Below are 20,480 nucleotides of genomic sequence, written 5' to 3'. Positions count from 1 at the left end.
GTGTAATGAAGCAGAAACGATGTGAACAGATTTCCCTTTCGCCCTCTGTGAACGGTTAACATGGCTTCAATAGACTCACTCCATGTGAGTTCATCATCTATTTCAAATTTCTACCCATAAAACAGTTTCTTGACCCATTAAACCATTTCGATTGGATTAGACTAAAACGCATGAATCTAAGTCTACAGTACACGACTCCCTGCTTTTTGGGTTCTTACGATTGGGCGACGGGATTGATGTCATGTGTTGGCTTCCATGGCTGTTTTGGGAGCACCTGTTCTCCTGAAGGTCAAGGGTCGCTTCCACCTCAGATCATTGCGACCGAGGTCCGCTTCAGCCCGATACGACTTCTCGCAGAATACACACTTTTCAAAGAAATCTTCACATCCTGACAGGTTCTTCAAAGCTCTGTCGGGTAGAAAAGTCCATTTCTTCTTTCGTTTGAAATCCCACATCCCATCAGGACACGTTCTCTTTGTTGCCCCTCCGTAGCGCTTCTATGAAACAATACAACTGGGAACAGGCAAGAAAGAGCCGTCCTAAAAACAAGCAAATAAAAAAGAACCGTTTCTTGAGAGCGTCTTCAAGGCTGCGGGGCGTTTTGCGCTCACTGTGACGGTTCGCTGTGGATCTTCTTCTCGGCGCTCTTGAAGACCTGCTCGTACGAGGGCGGCGGGTGATTGCAGTAGGAGGGCGGCGGAGGGTACGAGCTCACCATGTGTGCTGGAGCGGTCTGACCGGGGTAGGCAGGGGCCAGGGTCGTTGTCATGGCACCGCAGGGGTCAGCATAGCCTTGCATTCCCGGTTGTTGGGAGACTGTTGGAGAAACATGGAATGAATTCAGTCAAGGTTTACCAGGCACCAAAACTTGATGTACCTACAGGTCATTTTGCACAAACATACTCTTTTCAAAACTGTTCAAAACCTATTCAAGCTGCAAGCAGCATTGAAAGGGCCCTCGCACCCGGGTCACCGCCACCTAGAGGCCTTAGGAAAACAGTGAACAGTGACATGCATTTGAGTGGGTAAATATAGGAGAAATATGGAAAAGTCATTTTGATGTGCCACACTTCCTGCTGCCAGCAGGTGGCACTTTGAGTATAACTGAATATTGCCATGAAGATGTCTTCAGGCCAGGACTCTTATCAAATGTGAAGTTTGGGGCAAATCGGACATTGTATGCCTGAGTTACAACAACTTCCTGTTTCATGGCGAAACATCAGACTTTGTCAGGCCGCCACAGACACGAAAAACTCTACATCTTTGCAAGTTAACATCTCATCATTAAAGCTCTAGGACGAGTTTGTGAAAGTACGTGTGGAAAAATGGCAAAAATTTTGCAAAGAAAATTCAAAATATCTGACTTTCTGTTGGGTTTCAGATTTTGCTCCAAGAGACTTTTTTGTAGGTATTGGGCTGTTAGATGCGTGTACCAAATTTCATAGCGTAAGGGGCAATTTGTTGAAATTTTGTAGGTGGCGCTATCGAGCCATTTTGCCACACCTAATCTGAAACCCATATCAAGCGTAAATTTTCACTACTTCTGACGCGTGTGCAAAGTTTTGCACACATGTTTAGGCCCTCAAAAATGCGATTGATTTCAGAGAAGGAGAATAATAATAAACAGAGCAATTCCAATAGGGTCCTTTTTTGAGTTTTGAGAAATGTATCAATGATTTTAGATATAGGATAAATATTAACGCGTGCAATCGATTCCAAGTCCTTAACACATTAAAATAATTTATTGCAAATACATTTTTTCTGTATTTTTTTTTTTTTTTTTTTTTCATGGGTGTGCATAAACTTATGAATTACATGGACTCCTTATATCTATATATTTGGTTATTTGGTGTCCTTTTGGAGGTTTTTTTTTTTTTTTTTTAAAGAGACAAGTTTACCTTGAAGAAAGTTTGCAGAAAGTACAGTTTTGTGTGAATCAGCCTTCAATCTGATTGTTTACTTTGCTGGATAAAGAAAATGATGACAAAATGACCTTTAAACGAGATAATTTTACAATAAGTGTGCAAACAAAAGGGTGCGATTTTTTGCAGAGCTAATATATATATATATATATATATATATATATATATATATATATATATATATATATATATATATATATATATATATATATATATATATATATTTTTTTTTTTTTTTTTCTCCAAAACCTTCACTCTCTCTGTTCCTCTCTGGTGAAATGAACTGCCGGTATGTTTACAAATATAAGATATCATTGGGATTTACTGCAATCTTCAGGAACTAGACCTCTAGCAGCTCTGTGGATTTAGATTGAGTCTCTTATTAATGCAAGTTATGCTTCACTTGCTTAAGATGGAGCTCAAGTGACCCATTTTATTTTGTTTTTCCAGTTAACTATGTACTATAAGACAAACAAGAGAGTGCTTTTTCTTTTTTAATGTTAATTTGTCCTTTGAACAAAACTGCCTCAGAAATAAAACCTAAGGAATTGCAGACTTATTCAGATTTTCAATTTTCCACTCAAGTAGCAAATATAACGACAGTTCATTTTCCCTCAGAACAGATACAAACTTATAAGTCATACAAAAGTGACCTATTTTCCTAATATGTGTTTTAGTGGTTGGGAAAATAGTTTGCAATGTTTTATTCTCAGTATATAATCAGTTCTGTGCACTAAAACTATTCAATAAGCAAAACAGGGTTGTAATTTAGTGAAAACAGATGTCAGCTCAGGTGCGAACATTTTTTGTTTTTGTAAGTCCTTCGACAAAAGTCTGAGGTTTTCTAGAGTTTCATTATAAGTTTAGCAATACTCTAAACTGAAATTACATTCCCCAATATTTCAGTAACACTTTATGGAAACTGAATAAAAATAAAATAATAAAATAAATAAATAAATAAAAAATAAATAAATAAATAAATAATAAAAAAAAATTATATATATATATATATATATATTGCGGAATTGCGATTTTATATCTAACAATATTCTCAGAAAAAAAAAAGTCAGAATTGCTAGATGGTACATCACAATTGTAAGGAAAAAGGTCAGAACTGTGAGATAAAAAAGTCTTAATTACCTTTTTTTTGTTATTCCATGTTGGAAAAAACAGAACTGTGAGTTATATACTCGGAATTGTAAGAAATAACGCCAGAATTGTGAAAAATAAATTCGTAATTTAAAGAAATAACGCCAGAATTGTGAAAAATAAACTCGTAATTTAAAGAAATAAGGTCAGAATTGTGAGAAATTAACTCCCAATTACAACAAATAACGCCAGAATTGTGAAAAACAGATTATGAGTTTAAACCTTGCAATTGTGAGAACGAACTGTGAGTTATAAACTTGGAATTGTGATAAATAAAGTCAGAAATGTGCAAAAAACTTACAATCATGAGTTTGTACCTTTGTGAGAAATAAAGTCAGAATTGTGAGAAATAAAGTCAGAATTGTGAGAAATAAACGTGTTGTATTCCGTGGCAGAAACGAGCTTCCATGCCAACATGACACAGACGCAGTGCAGAGGAAGAGAAAATAACCGAATACTCCTTTGAAGATCCAAATTACACCCTTGTTTTGCTGCCAACTGAAGCAACAATAGATATGACAGGGAACGCATGAAAACAGCTAGTAACTAACAATGCACTAGCTTACAAAACAGGCTGTCCAGAAACACTGTTTACTCCATCTATTGAGAACAGCAGGGCGTTTCTGGCCATATGTTGGCAGCATATCTGCTCACACACCAGAATGGCTCATTTGCAATTTTCTGCTGGTTTGGCACAGAGACGGGGAAATAAATCAAGTCTGTGGTGAAGTGCCAACCTTGGCTCCGAGCAAGAGCCGACTAATAATAACTGCCTGTTACGAACCTAATAGTGAGGGAGAATTCGGGAGGTGTGTTTCCAAACCTTGTTTGGCTCAGAAAAAGGCCAAATTGTGAGATGAGGGACATATTTTGTAGCAGTAGCATCATAATCATAATCATAATCATAATCAATAAGGTAGTTTCTGAGTAGAACATGACTCGGGCTCTGTTCCAAAACATAGTGAGCTGTTGACATAGGCAGCACCCTAACCTCACAGACACCGATTTGAAATGATCTACATATTAGTGACCACACAAACAGCACTCAAAAAACAGCACAAAAATACACAGTACTCACAAAAGTTGGGAGTAACATTTAAAAAATGCACTTAGGTGGTGTCAATCAACGATTTACACTATCCTGTAGGCAGAGTTTGGGAAAGACATGCATTTTTGTGACTGTCCAGTTCAACTTTTCTGATTCTTTGGGCCTGTAAGATGGATCCTCACCTGGCGTGCTGACCGGCTGTCTGGTGAAGGACACGTTAAAGGCGGGCTCCTCGCTGAGCGGAGACGGATACATCCGCCGGCGAATGAAGAAGCCTGCGCCGCAGCAGAAGAGCACGCCCATCATCAGCAGCAGCCTATGAGAAAGAGGAACAGTTTTCAACAGTTCCACATAGAGAGTAATACTTTAGCTATCTCATATGCAAAGACGTCAGCCAATCACAGCAGTGGGCGTTTACTCTGAAGTCTCACAGCAGACAAGCCCCTTAAAACAGAGCGATCATATCAGAGGATAAAATCAGGGTAGAAAAAATGCATTTTATTTCTAAATTATGACAATTTTTGATGTAAAAATAATACTAACTTTATAAGTGCAACACAGGAAACATTATAAAACAATAAAACAACGCAGTTCATGACTACTTAATCAAATTCTGTACAGTTTTTTAAATACACTGTCAAAAATTATTTGTCAAAGTGGTAAATAAAACAAAGATTATTGGAATATATTTTCTTTCTACTTAAAAATTTCACATTTAATTCAATGCCATTTTGTGAAATTTACCAACAAAAGTTTTTCATACTTTTTTTTCCCCCCAGTGTACACTCTTCGAAATAAAGGTTCCCAAAGGAGGGTTTTCTATGGAAGCTTGTTTCCGCCACTGAATAATAAAATAAAAAAGGGAAATTGTTTATATCTATATAGTTTATATCTTGCAATTCTAACTTTTTTGTCTAAAAATTGTGAGATATAAACTTTCAATTGTGATTTATAATGTCCGAATTGTGATGTAAACAAAAATATTTACAATTTCCTTTTTTTATTTTATGTTTTTGACTCCCCAAAGAATTTTCAGTTCTTAAAAGACTTCTTTTTCTTAGAGTGAAGAATGTTTTGTCCAATGGAAAGTTTCCACGGATGTTAAAAGTTCATGGAACCATCGATGCTAATATCCAACCTTTATTTTTAAGAGTGAAAACATTTAAACTTTCGAAAAGGAGAAGAAAAGGCAGTTGTTACCAGAAGTACCAAAGCCTCTGGATGGACAGGGCTCTGACGCAGCAGCGCGTCCCACAGCAGTCCTCGTACGAGCGGCATCTGTGGAGGAAACCAGAGGTCAAGACGACATGATTGAAAGATGCTATCGGATCATTTCCATTTACAACAAAGCGTGCTAGAAGCCCTTCACTCAGAGCCGATATGATCTTGCTCAGAAAACATGAACAATGATGAATGAAGCAGCGGGAAACTGGACTGAATACTAATATTTCACTAGATGAACGTTCAGAGAACATCAAATGTCCTTGTAGGATTTTAACTAATGATGAAACCATTAGTGTAAAGTTTATCTGCAGTATTTGCATTGTTCTACTGTAAACAATCAAAATTCTCCTTTAATAAAACCATGGAAATGCTTCTCGATTGCAAAGAAAAGTGAAGTGGTGTGAAGGTACGACAGCTGAAGAGACTCATTTTCATCACAGCAGGACTTTTCCAAGTGGTGAACAGGGATTTTCATTTTGTAAGTGTGTTATAATGAGGGGCAATTAAAAATGAGATTATGTTAATCAGTTTTGCTGAGGGAATGTTATTAGTGGCAGAATGTGGCGATAAATGTTTCTGAAAGAGTTCTCTTCTGCTCACCAAGACTGTGTTTATTTGATCAAAAATACTGTGAAATATTATTCCAGTGTTTTCTATGTGAATATACAGTAAAGTGTAATTTATTCCTGTGATCAAAGCTGAATTTTCAGCATCATTACTCCAGTCTTCAGTGTCACATGATCCTTCAGAAATCATTCTAATATGATGATTTGCAGCTCAAGAAACATTTATGATTATTATCAATGTTGAAAATAGTTGTGCAGCTTCAGATTTTGGTGGAAACCGTCATACATTTGGAGTTTTTCAGGATTCAGAAAGAACAGCATTTATTTGAAATAAAAACATAAATGTCTTTACTGATCAATTTAATGAAGAGTACTTGATGAATAAAAACACTCATTTGTAATTTGATTTAATGGTTTATCGCTTTCGACCAATAGGTGTCGCTATGACTAAATTGATGTGGTGTGGTCAGAATGACACCCAAATTGGCTGATATGGGAAAATTGGTCTCTTTAGATTTGGTGAAGCATGCCGAGTCGAATGTGATTTTTGGCCAATCCGTTCAGAAGTTAAGCAAAAATAACCATTTTTCATATCTCCTGAACACTAGGTGGCACTGTGCTGAAACACTGCAAGTAGCCTCATGTCATGATTGTCATAACACACACCAAGTTTGGTCAGAATACGCTGAAGCGTTGCAGAGATACAACCTCACGTTCATTTTGGTGGGCAGTTTGTCAAATTTGATTGCACATTATTGGAGAATGGTTTGACAAATCGAATTGAATTTTTGTCGCCATGGTCTGTAGATGATCTGGTTATGGTTGTTTTTTTAAAACATTGAATAAAGTCATAGGGTGCAATAGAATTGCTTTGAGCCAAGAAATCAGAGGAAAAAATTAATTTTGCTTCTATGGTTCAAAAGTTTCATAAACATAAGTGAAAATTTAGACAGTAGGTGGCGCTAGAGGGATTGAGTTAGAGACTGCAAATTTGCTATGGTGACAGTTCAGACTGTGCTCTATCTGTGTGCCAAATTTCATAACTTTCCCACAAGCGGTTCTATGGGCTGCCATAGACTCGGAAGAAGAAGAAGAAGAGCGCCAATGATTACAATAGGAGCTTACACACCTTCGGTGCTTGGCCCCTAATAAATAAAAAAATCTCACTGACCCCAGACATTTTATTTTTTCAGGATTCTTTGGTGAATAGAAAGTTCAAAAGAACACTGGAGAGAGGATTTTCTCTCAGGATGAGGAGCAGGTCCTCCAGGAAGTTACATCATTTTTGGCGTGAAAACGAGCACAAGTATTAGCTGCACAGAGACAGAGACTTCATTAGATAAATCCAGCATTTTACTTTCCCTCAAACGTCTTTCTGAGCTTTGCTAAACAGCACAACACTAAATAGGGAGTCATTTCACCCTGTGCATGTGACGCGAGAGACGTGAAGCTCATCGGGGCTGATTTGATACGTATTGAAGGTTTGTTGAGCGGGTATTCTGTCCCGTGACGGCCAGCATCGCAGGCGAGTACAGATCAAACAAGGATTCGTGCTGGAAGCTCTTTAGCTTGACAAAATGACAAGGAGGCTGTATGAATCAAAGGCAGGAGCTTCAGCTCAACGGCAGCCTGCTAATGACCGAGACTCGCTAATCAAAGCGCTCAGAAACAAAGCTCTCGTCACAGTGCCTGAAATCCCAGCTCATTCAGGCCTCTGGAAATCCTTTTTTCAACCATATATTTTTTGTGACCTGAGAAAGCTCCTTCTGATGGGCTACAGCTTTCTTTTTCTCATGCTGTGCCATATATTGAAAAGAGCAGAGAGGAAATAAATGAGCCACATTAGAGTGACGTGGATGTATTAACATACCTAATGGGCCATTTCTGAGAGAAGCAGAGGGTGGAGCACATGATTATCACCATTAGACGAGCAAACCATGTCTGTGATACAGAACAATCACAATAACATTTGCAACAAACAGACCAAAATTAGAACTGTATTAAAAACAAAACAAACAAAAATAAATCCGTAGCCTGTACACAAGACATACCTTTTAATGTCAACCAGGTTAATATATTCATTGATTTAAATGATGATGTCATACCAAACACCAGAGAGATCAACCATGATCATGATTCAGTTGTCTGGAGTCAGTAAGATGTTTATTTATTAGGAGGCAAGCACTGAAGGTGTGTAAGCACGTATTGTAATCATTGGTGTTCTTCTTCTTATTATTATTCCATTTTTTTCCACTTTGGAAGTCTATGGCAGCCCATAGAAACGCTTGTGGGGAAGTTATGAAATTTGGCACACTGATAGAGGACAGTCTGAACTGTCAGCATAGCAAATTTGGAGTCTCTACCTCAATCCCTCTAGCGCCACCAACTGTTCAAAGTCTGATTCCTTGGCTCAAGGTGATTCGATTGCACCCAACGTCAATTTTTCCACCATTTTGAATCTTTTGACAAAAACTATTAAAACTACGATTTTCACAAAAATGGAATTAGATAATCTTAAGACCATGCCAACAAAAAAGTATTGAATTCAAGTTGATTTGTCAAATGTTGTCGATTAATGCACAATCGAATTCGACGAAGTTCCTGCCAAAATAAGCGTGAGGCTATATCTCCGCAACGCTTGAGCGTATTCTGGCAGAGTCGAATGATACCCAATTTTCCCATATCAGCCATTTTGAATTTTGCCGTAAAATGCTATATTTTACAAGTGCATTGGCGTAGCATTGCGAAACCCGGTAAGTGTTTTCAGCACCATGCCCTGACGGTATTCAAAAAGTTTTGGGGCAACGCCACCTTGTGGTCAAAAGTTAAAGTTAAATTTCCAAAAAATGCTGATAACTTTTGAATAAATTAGCCTGTATTAATAAATTCCTTGGGTCATGCCGAGAACATTTTGCCATAGTCAGCTGAACTTCCTGTCCATCATTTTGATTTTCTTTAAAAACCTACTTTTTCGAACCTCTCCTAGACCATTTGTCTGATTTTCGCCAGATCATCTTCAGACTGTGCCGACAAAAAGTTATGGATGTAGTTTTGATAGATTTTCGTATACCGCAGCAAAAAATTTGAGGCATGATGCCAAAACAAATCTCTGCAATGCTTTGGTATACTGACTCCAAACTTTGCATGTGTCACTGTCACCTTACTCTGACCGTACCACATGCATTTTGGTCACCTATTGGTCAAAAGTGATAAACCATTAAATCAAATTACAAATGACTGTTTTTATGATTTTTTTTTGCCTAAGATCATCTTAAAATGTCTTTAATCTTTAATCTTTAATTGCTCATTGTTGCAGTTGGTCTGATGCTCCCAGCCATGTAGGCATGACTTATCATGTTCTTTGTGCTTGGCATCGACAATTGCTGCTTTGAGCTAAATTTAATACTTTTATTCATCAAGCACACATTAATTTGATCAGTAAAGACATTTATGTTTTTATTTCAAATACATGCTGTTCTTTTGAACTTTCCATTCATCAAAGAATCCTGAAACACTCAAATGTATGACGGTTTTCACAAAAATCAAGAAGCAGCACAACTTTTTCAACATTGATAATAATCATAAATGTTTCTTGAGCAGCAAATCATCATATCAGAATGATTTCTGAAGGATCATGTGACTGAAGACTGGAGTAATGATGCTGAAAATTCAGCTTTGCATCAACTATATTAACATAGAAATGCAGCCTTGTTGAGAAGAAGACAATAAAAGCGGCATATCACTAATAAAAATGCCATCATAAATTTAGTATCTTCACTCAAATCTAAACATATGTTTTTTTGTTTTGTTTTTTCAGGTTGGTCCAGCTAAAGTTTATCTTGATAATCTCTTTAATCACTACGTAATGGAACATGATGTGAATTATATGTTGCTGGCAAATCATTTATTTTTCATTGGAAAGCAGGACTTCATACGGTTTCATTTATTTTTCACTGAGTGATATATCTCATCCTTCTCTGTCGTGACACTTCATATCATAAGAAAATCGCAGCAGGAGCTGTAGGCCTCCAACGGAGTGCAATAAAGTTTAATCTTTGCTGTGCCACATCAGTATGACCTTATTCATAAGTAATTCATATGCACTGAATCTGCAGCCCGCAGATTTCTGCTGAACTGGAGCAACTGTCATTCAAAGTTCCCGCATGTTCATTTATTACATATTGTGGCAACTTTTAAAATAGTTCCAGAATGACTTCATAGTTCTCACATTTCTCTGTTTAAGCAGATTTTTTCCTCAGTATTCAGAGCATCTTTGGGTCGATCTCCTCTCTCAAGCGGACAGACGGACGGCTGATGGAGTCCAAAAGCACTCAAAGCAGTTTTGCTAAGAACACAAATACAGCCACTCGAGCTCAATCAAGCTCTCCTAGTGCATGTAGATGTGCCAAACTCTCCGAACTGTCTGAAACACACGGTCTGAATCTTCAGCACATTAACCCTTTAAGCCCTGAAGGCATTTTTAGAGTCAATAGTAGTTACTCCAAAACTAGAGCAAGAAGAGTCTAAAGGACTTTTTCATTACATTTGGATATTCTTATGCTGAGAAACTGCTGATAAAAGACAAAAAAAAAAAATATATACATTTAATTTATTATAATTTTACATATTTTTCTTATTTCACATACATAACTCAGGAAGGAAATACGGCTTTTTTAGTGAAGTTCCCCTACATGTGAGCTTCATCTGGATCAAATTTTGTGGTAATAGCATAATTTAATCAAAAGTTACAACATTTTTGTTTAGCCCTTGATGCCCCCTAATGGACATTTCCAAAAATCGTTCCTCCATGAGGAATATCTCGTGATCAACGCAATGCATTTTGTTGATTTCGGACTCATTTCAATCCACTGTAAGTATACATGTGGTACGGTCAGAGTGAGGTGACAGTGACACATGCAAAGTTTGGAGTCAGTATACCAAAGCATTGCAGAGATTTGTTTTGGCATCATGCCTCAAACAACAATGCCATTTTCTACGATCTACGCACGTTTCATGAAGTTATAAGCGGAAACGCCACTTGAAAGCAACATCTGATTTTAGTTAGCGCCTGTGTCGTAACTCTGTGAGGAATATCTGTGATTGACACATCGGATTATGTTTACTTTAGACTCATTTTAATCGTGAAAATCTGCCATTTTCCACAATCAGAGCATGTTTCATGAAGTTATGAGTGAAAATATGGCATAAATGCCGCATCTGTATATTATTTACACATGGGTCTTGTGGGGCTTCACTTAAAAAACTTGCTCAAATTTAGTCAAAGCCCAAAATGCTTGTTGTATTCTACTCCGTGAGACCTTTCAAATAACATATGACACATGATTATCTGAGCTGCTTTTTGACACATTGCAGTACATATAAGTATTTCATTAATGACACACTTTACACTTCGGGCTTAAAGGGTTAAAGTCTGAGCAGCCAGAGAATCACTTCACGTTCTCTTTTGATTGTTTCCTGTTATGTCTGCCAACTTTGTAGTCTTTTTGTAGTTTTTCCATGTTGATTATTTTCATGTGTGTCTTGTTACCCTTGTGTTTCCTTTGATCTTGGCCAGTCGTTCTGTAACGCGGGGAGCAAAAAATGCAGGAGAAGACGACAATCTAAATGCAGGGGTTTATTAGTAATCCAAACAAAACAACACCCAGGAACACAGGGAGCAAAGACAACAGGAATCCACATCCAAATAATGACTTCTGTCGTATGTACAAATGGCACCTTGAATAAATTAATTGCCCAAAGAGCACAAGCTGCACTACCCATCGGATTTAGATAACCAGATAACAGATAAGCATGAGTATGAAATATAACCCAATCCTAGTAGGTCAAGCCCTTTTCCTACAGCTGATCATATCAAGATACGAGCGATAGCGTCAGTCTGTGCTCGAGTGTTTAAAGAGTAGTGGAAACCATGACAGTTAATCTCACAGTCCAATGCAAATCTGTTCATGCTTCACACAGACAAACAAAACGAGTCACAGTCAACTCAACGAGTATCATTCCTCATACTGTAAAACAAAATATCAAAGTGTCACATGTAAAGGGCAGCATTTTGTGCTGACCAACCGCAAATCTCTGCAATAGGGGTTTCCAAAGAAAATGTGTGTTTGCCTGTGCAAACCCTGCCAGCACAAAAAGACATGTTTCAATATCTCAAACAGATCATTTGCATAATTCTTCTTGTGAACTGGGTCCAATGTTTGATGTAGAGAATGAAAATAATCCCTAGTTCTACTGTGGTTTGCCTTGATCTTCTTATCTGGTTCTTCAGCATCCAAAAGACCTTGAATGTTGATGCTATGACAGGTCGAAATGTTGTTCTCTTTGATTGTACCTTTATGCTTCAGTGCTTTAACTGTGACGGATGATTTTTGGATTGACTTGAAAAGTTAAAAACACAAAAATCTCCCCCCCCAAAAAAAGACTGTCAAGCTAGATTTTCAATGATTCGCACTTTAAATGTTAGTCTTTTCCTCACATGTATCGTAATGCTTCAGAAGACTTGGGATAAAGTTGCATGGTCTGATTTTACAGTATCATTTTTTGACATTCCCATTTCTAGTTCACTTTAACTGTACTGTCAAATCTTTTGTTGATAAATAAAAATAAGACATTTTAAATTGGTCCTTGATTATGATTTCATTGTAATTTTGCTGTTTGATCATAAACAAAATCTGCAAAGTTGCAACGCTCAAAGTTCAATGCAAAGGAGATATTTTCTTTTACAGAATTCTCTTTATAAGGACTACAATGAGCTTCTTCCTGGGTTTGTGACATCACTAACCCTAACATTTACATAAACCCCGCCCCCGATAACACACAACAAAGGGGGCGGGGCCATGTTGGGCTGCTTTAGAGAAGAGGAAGAGTTGTTGTAATAGATTGCTGTTGTCATGCCGTCATTTTACGCCGGACTGCTTCACAAACGAGGGTCAATTCAACACAAAAGATGAACATGACGGCACATGCTAGTGGATGAGTTGAATCAACTCCACAGCAACTACATCAATTTATCCACTAACCATTCAGAAACGTCTAAAAGTTGTAACTTCTTCCTGAGTCTCTCCATCAGTGTCGACTCCGGTTTGAACAATGTAAGGCTGAACACTTTCCTCATTTTGGCTGCGTGAGATTCTCCAGCTTTGTTGTTGTTGAGCTGTTAAAGCTCCGCCCTCTTCTGGAAAGTGGAGCTCATTTGCATTTAAAGGGACACACACAAAAACGGCGTGTTTTTGCTCACACCCAAATAGAGGCAAATTTGACATGCTATAATAAATGATCTGTGGGGGATTTTGAGCTGAAACTTCACACACACATTCTGGAGACACCAGAGACTGATATTACATCTTGTGAAAAGGAGCATAATAGGTCACCTTTAACTGAAATCAATGTTGTTATTTTTTTCATCAGCCAAAACACTGAAGTTCAATCAAATCAAAAGTAATTATTAATGCATGTGCTCATTTGAAACTCAACAGGCTTAAAAACAACAAGTCAATATTTTGCATTGGTTTTGAAATTGTAATATAAAACCCAATTCTTGTGACACATTAGCATGCTGGGTAAATACTTCTGCCACTGTGGATGCTGAAGTGGATAATTACCCACTGATGATGACCTTCTGTAACCGAACGTCCTTATTATTACCATCACACTTTAAAATCTGCTGCCCTTTGATTCAACGAGCAGAACCGTCCGGACTGACTTTGATATTTACAGCAAGTCTTTGTTCAGTGAGGTGTAACTCTGACGAAAAGTCACACTGCTTTAAAAATTTATATTTTTAAGAGTGTGCATGTGACAAATAATCATTTCATTAAAGTAACTGAAGACTCTAACAAATAATACACCATCTCTGCTCTCAATAACAGAAACACTGACTTGAGCACAACAGACACAAAGTCCATCCAGTATAAAACAGAAAACAGCGAGCTCTGATCCTCCAGCACAGCCTGTTCTTGTTTTGCAGAATTTAATTGTTGGTTTACGGACTCGATGTCCTCGCCCTGGATAGTGACAGGATTTGATTATTTCCAGAAGAGACTCATCTGCTGCTACTGAGGAGGTTTACCTGCACACACACACACACACACTGCCTGATCCACATCCTCTAAAACAAGATGATAACCCTTCAAACTGAGAATAAACTTACTCAGACTTTACTCTTCAGAGAAGTGGAGAGCTGACAGTCAAACCGCGAGAGGAAGCCGCTCTCATGTAGAGCTCCAGTCAAAGCGGGGAGAGAGTCAATGGACCGGATCAAGTGCTCAGACCGGCTTCATTTCCCATTCAACTTCAAATAACTGATACAGCGGATGAGCGGAGCTTTGCTCAAGGACGCTGCACGGTTAAGAGACGGCAGGAGGTTGATGTGACCGCTGAAGTGCAGAGAGAGGATCGCGCACATCTCCAATCACCATCAGCTGACGACTCTGATTCTCTGTGCTGAATTACTAAAGTAATCTGCTTAATAAATTCCCCACGTAAATGTAAATACGCCCTGCCATCTTCATAGGATTCTCTCTGAAACATGCAAGACTGTGTCCAGGCACATTTAAAGTCTTCATAAATTATAAAGGAAGGCCGTGTATTTACAGGCCTTCAAAGAAAACTTATGATCTATATTTAAAAGGTGACATTCACCATATAAGTCCACACAACAACCGATACTGCAGCATTTCAGAGTTAATTCTATGAAAATACACCCTTGAAGTGATGATAAATGTAGTCGTCGCTCATATCTGAGCACCAGCGCAGTGATTTCTGCTCGGATGCACAGCATGGACTGAAGGGATTCTCAGCCTTTAATGCAAGCGTTTAATCTTTCAGGAAGAGTGCGTGTAAATGGACAGAGGCGGTGAAAGAGAGCTGAATCATCAGAAATAAGACGATTTGCCTAAACATCTACAGTTTGGGAGGAAATAAATTCACTGCCCTGAAAACACCACTGCCGCAGAGAGAGATAGTTTAATAGCTTCAAGAGAAAATGTCATTTTTCTTGGATATGGGAACATTCCATTTTCTCATTCTCCAAACATTATGGGAATGTTACTTTTGAATGTTCTCTGAATGTTCTGAAACAACACTCTTAGCCCGGATTTTATATTAACTTAAAAATATAACTACAATATACTTAAGTTTGGTTGCTTTACTCATAAAATATGAGTATATTATACTAATTTGTGGGTGTATTTGAATGTGTTAATAAATGTAAGTTAAATGCACTTAAATTATGAAGTTTTTCTCCTGGTCACGCTTCCTACACACTGGTTTGTGGCAGGTAATGACGCCATTTTGTCCTGGTGTGTGTGAATTCAAGGAGCTGTTGATGAACAGTTGGAACATTTGTTTTGGCTGTTCTACAGACATTTTTTCCAAACATTTACCTTTTTATACTGTAGTTTTTCACCAAATGAGAAACTCTCAATTTTTAAGTTACCACCATCGAGGTCAGGGTTTGTTTTAGTTGAGCTCTTGACCCTTGACTTTTTAATATTAAATTTTGTTTGGGCAGTTTTAACTGCATTAAACCAGACAAGCAAAGTTTTAAGATGATCAGGTGGTGTTGGTTATGTTTTCACATAATCATTATTTGATCTGAATCACTGAACTCATTTAGAGCTCAATCTCTGATAAGCAACATATTCTGATAAACAGATCAACTCTGAACATTAGAAAACAAGCTACTAAAAAGTCACAGAAAAACAGCAAAACTTAAATAGTGAGAATAAAGAAAATTACTAAAACAATTCAGCTCATAATTTGTTCATGCAGCAATGCATGATGGGAGGCATGGATGCATTTTGATTGGTGGCAAGTTAACTTGCTTAGTACATTGAACTTAAATATACTACGGTATGTATAATAACTACAAAGTAATTAATATTACAAAACATTTTAAGTTCAATGAACTCAAATTATTAAGTTAACATTACTTAAAAAATTTAAGGCAGTAGATTCTACTTATCCGGGTTTACAGTGAAGGAGTAACATTAAAAAACATTTCAACTATGTATAAATAATGTTTTTGCAAGGTCTCATTGCTCAGTTGCCCTCAGATTCTTCACAAGTGCTCTCAGGCTCAATGTGAAACACTCTACAGTCTAATTTTCTACGCAGCAGGTTCAATCATGGGTTGATGAAGCAAATACAGTCAAACCTGTCAGATCAGAACTGCTGAAAAGACCTGGTCTATATAGAGTGGTTTTAATTTTCTTCTCTTTAAAAACACTCAGAATCAGAATATTTGACTCTAAAGATCTCGTAAATGAGTTCAAACCCTTTCCGGGCTCATAGACATTAACTGTATTTCTTCCTTAATTCATGCCACCAATCTTCTGATGGACTACATATAATGTTCATAACGCACCGTGTCATCTCAACCAGAGGTCCCTGGATCCCATTTTCTATTTTGTTCAGACAAGACAAACATAAATAGTGGTGAAAGCCCAAATATTAAATGAGATTTGAAGCCAATTTAGAGGGGTGTAAAAATGACTTTAGAAAGATGGTGGCATCATTATTTTATTTTTACACAGAGATTGGTAGATCTATTAGTAAAATCTGTTGACTTTATCAATCTTTGTTTCATTATATGCCAACAGTGACAGCTCAAAAATGGCAAAAAGCACTTATAGCACATAATAAGTGCTTTTTTGCCTCAAGTTTGCATGTCTATAACTCAAGAAGTAGTAAAGATCTATTAATATCCTTTTAGATTCTGGTTCTTAACAAACTTTTCTTTAGGTATCTTGATTTTAAAGGCCCTCGATGGTTCAGTTCCAGAGATATGGAGATCTTAATGCGGCTCCATGAGTAAATTACACATTTTCAGTGGTCAAAAACCAAATGCATTCAGCTGATTCTTCTTTTCTTTTAAAGAGGAATATCTGAAGATCAAATAATGTTGAAACTAGAAATGTATCTTGTGTTTTTCTATCAGCTCAATTGCATAGAAGATATGTGTCCGAGTGCCATAAATATTCCTTTTCTAAAATTTGCATGCCTGTAATTTAATGTTATGTCTTGTCATTTAATGTTATGTCGAAAAGTATTCAAGATATCTTAATATGCTTCTAGATTCTCATTCTTAATAGACTTTTGTTTTGAAATCTTCATTTTTAAGGCCCTATATAGTTCAGTGCTATAGATATGGGGATCTCAACGTGACTCCATGTCCAAATTGTTGAATTTGACCCATTTTCAATGGTCAAGAACCAAATGTAGGCAGATGTGTTCAAAGAAGACTGTCTGAAGAACAAATAACACTAAAACTAGAAATGTATCTTGTTTGCTCTAGATATTCCTCTTTAAAAGAAAAGAAGAATCAGCTGAATGCATTTGGTTTTTGACCACTGAAAATGTGTAATTTACTCATGGAGCCGCATTAAGATCTCCATATCTCTGGAACTGAACCATCGAGGGCCTTTAAAATGGAGATAACAAAAGAAAAGTTTGTTAAGAACAAGAATCTAAAAGGATATTAAGATATCTTTAATACTTCTTGTGTTACAGGCACGCAAACTTGAGACAAAAAAACACAAGAAGTGCTTTTTGCCATTTTTGAACGGTCACTGTTGGCATATAATGAATCAAAGATTGCTAAATCTTTATAAAGTTATTTTTACACCCCTGTAATTTGCTCCAAATCTCAGGTGAAAATGGTCATTTTGATCCTCGTCTACAAAATAGTGCATTACTCAATAAATATACATCTGTGACATTTAATATTTGGGCTTTCATCACTATTTATGTTTGTCTTTCTACAGAAAAAAATATGAACAAAATGAAAAATTCCAGAAATCTGGTTGATTTGACACGGTATGACCCACTTACAAAGACACGCTTACTTTCTAGATATATTAATCCCATGACATGTTTAGATGTAAACACAAAATGTGCCAATCCCGCAGGGAGTTAGTCTGAGTTCAAACACAACATGACCAATCTGAGCTAGAAAGGTCATCATGCTCCTCGTTAAGATCGAGTTCTTCCTCTTCCTTCACTAGATCAAAGGTGCCAGTCACTCAACAGAAAAAGAATCAGAGAGGAAAACATAAAAATTCTGGTCCAATTTCTGTCTGTCAGGGTCTTGGCTTAGGTTGTGTGATGGGTTTGCTATCTCACACGGAGCCGGCGCGAGCGCTGCATTATTCCAGCGTTTCCCACCGCGCCCAACTCCTACATTATCTTCAAACCAAAGCCATGCAATCACTTCCCCCAAATGAATACCACTGCAGGTATTACACGAGGACACACTCGGAGATAAAAGCAGGCCAACGGGATGTTCAATTCGGCGCAAATCCTTCGACTTGTTACGAGCGGAGAGAAACATGCAGCATTATAATTGGAGGCCTGCCGATGAACTCCTTACAGACTCCCAGCGGGCGCTTCATCCAGCCCCGGGATTTAAAGGGACAGTGCGCGCACAAATAAAACATGCATCATTCTGTCATTGTTCCAAACCCTCCCGTCGAAAACAAAAAGAAAATGTACTGGTTGTTCTTTTACGTACATAAATGGGACTTGGTGCTTCAAAAAGAGCACAGACTTCTGAAGGCATTTGATAACTCTGCATGAGGAACATTGTTTTTTATTATTATTAATATCCAATCATACATATGAAAAAAAAAATGCTTAATCACTTTTAATGATTTTTTAGCAGATATTTTGAGTCATTTTTTGAAGCTTGAAAGCTCCATTTATTGTAACTGGATATAAATCAAAAATTTCTTCTTTTGTGTTCCAGAGGGGAAAAAAAGTCACATGGAGTTTGGAAGGACATGACTAAACAATAACCGAACTGACATTTTTGGGTGAACACAGCAGATGTTTGTTCTCGTCAGAAATCAGCCCTGATATTTGTCTGTTTCACTGTAGAATGATGTGAATAGCCCGTGAGAGTGTTTTCAAAGTGCTGCTGTGATGATGAGGTCACTGAGCTGGAAACATCCTCCGGCCAATCATGTGTCTTCATCAGTGCAACTTCCTGTCGGGTGAAGATCTGCAAACGCTCACTGATTTCTGTGTCGTTATTGCTAACTAAAACTATTGAAATCATGGTAACACTTTACAATTATAACAAAAATATATTTATTAATATTACACTCTTAAAAATGCTGGGTTGAAAATGGACAAACCCAGTGATTGGGTTAAATGTTTTATTTAACTCAACTATTGTTTAAAAATGACTGCATGTCTGGATTAAAATGAACCCAAAATATGTTGGAAATTACAAATCAGACACATAATTACTAGAGGAAACAATAATAATCAAAATGTAAACATTTATTAATAAGCAATTCAATCAATGTTTTTTGTTTAAAAGTTATTCATAAAACTTATTAATAAATATTTTTTCCAAGTTCAATGCCATTATAAAGCCTGGATATTTATTAATATATCTCCGATTGTGTTCATCAGAAAGAAGAAATCATATACATATATGGCTTTAGAGTGAGTAAAGTTTGGGGTAATTTTCATTTGAAAGTGAACTAATCCTTTAAATCTTTGTACATACAGCGGCACAGTTAGATTTTAGGGCACTTAAATATTTAATATACCTTTAGCCACAAGAGCGTAGAGCTAAAAGTCAGCCTGCACTGGTGTGATCTCATTGCATGGTGTTAACAAAGACTTCAGACGGCATGAGGAAGTGCTATGAGCGGAATAAGTCCCGCCTTCTAAATAAAAGAGCCAATCACCGATTGATAACGTTTTTTCGTCATAATTTGAGGCCTGATTTATGAGGCAGTTGATTTCATTGGTGATTTAAAATCTTGGTGAACAGCTTTGGAGAATTTGATGTTTCTCCATTCAAAGATAGAAGAGCTGCACGAGAGACTTTCAAAGATGGCCAGAGAGTGAAATGACTCGTCTTAAAGGGACAGCTGTGTTAATGAACAACGCTTGACAGGATTAATTCAAGGTAATGTCAGATTTTGCGAGTTATAATGGAGATGATGCATGGTGATTGTGGAGATGAGTGAATGTTAGAGCTAATAACATGTTTGAAGAAAACAGTTTTGGAAATAAAAGTAACTTTACTTACATGAAATAGATGGGGTATCCTCCTTCAAAATACCAGCAATACTTCTTGGCTTCTATGCACTGCAACAAAAGATAAAAAATATAATTAAAATTAAGATATATCATTTGCAATTATATATACATATATATATATATATATATATATATATATATATATATATATATATATATATATATATATATATATATATATATATATATATATATATATATATATATATATATATATATATATATATATATATATATATTTTTTTTTTTTTATTATTATTATTATTATTATTATTTTAATAAAATCTACCACATCCTGGGTAAATCATTGACATATTCACATTAATTTTCAGTGAGTATTTGGACACTCAAGTCTGAATATTACTATATTATATAAAAAATATCAAACCGAATGTCTGTCAAATGATGAAATAAGACAAATCAGTGAAATGCACTGTAAATCTGAAGTCATCTGAGGTATTCGCTCTCAGGAAGACCTTCTAAAAGACCTTC

General features: G+C 36.7%; 1 protein-coding gene across 1 annotated transcript; it reads right to left on the bottom strand.

The window, feature by feature from the left end:
- Positions 1-607: 607 nt before the first annotated feature.
- vopp1b (VOPP1 WW domain binding protein b) lies at positions 608-20,081 on the bottom strand. The gene is made up of 4 exons (XM_067377690.1): positions 19,978-20,081; positions 5,320-5,397; positions 4,302-4,435; positions 608-816 (listed from the first exon to the last, which is right to left on the bottom strand). The coding sequence occupies exons 1-4, from the start codon at positions 20,079-20,081 to the stop codon at positions 608-610; spliced, it is 525 nt and encodes a 174-aa protein (XP_067233791.1).
- Between the last annotated feature and the right edge of the window lie 399 nt (positions 20,082-20,480).

Source organism: Chanodichthys erythropterus, chromosome 23, assembly GCF_024489055.1.
Source record: "Chanodichthys erythropterus isolate Z2021 chromosome 23, ASM2448905v1, whole genome shotgun sequence".
NCBI lineage: Eukaryota > Metazoa > Chordata > Actinopteri > Cypriniformes > Xenocyprididae > Chanodichthys > Chanodichthys erythropterus.
Note: the sequence above shows the minus strand (reverse complement) of the source record. Positions and strands in the feature narration are given on the sequence as shown.

What these genes read in the sequence shown, in the direction of transcription:
- vopp1b (XM_067377690.1), bottom strand. Translation starts at nt 20,081, where the DNA reads ATGATATATCTTAATTTTAATTATATTTTTTATCTTTTGTTGCAGTGC. An exon ending in GGATACCCCATCTATTTCAT is followed by an intron (nt 5,398 to 19,977) that starts GTAAGTAAAGTT and finishes TTTCCTCCACAG; the next exon opens with ATGCCGCTCGTACGAGGACT. An exon ending in ACAGCCGGTCAGCACGCCAG is followed by an intron (nt 817 to 4,301) that starts GTGAGGATCCAT and finishes TTTCTCCAACAG; the next exon opens with TCTCCCAACAACCGGGAATG.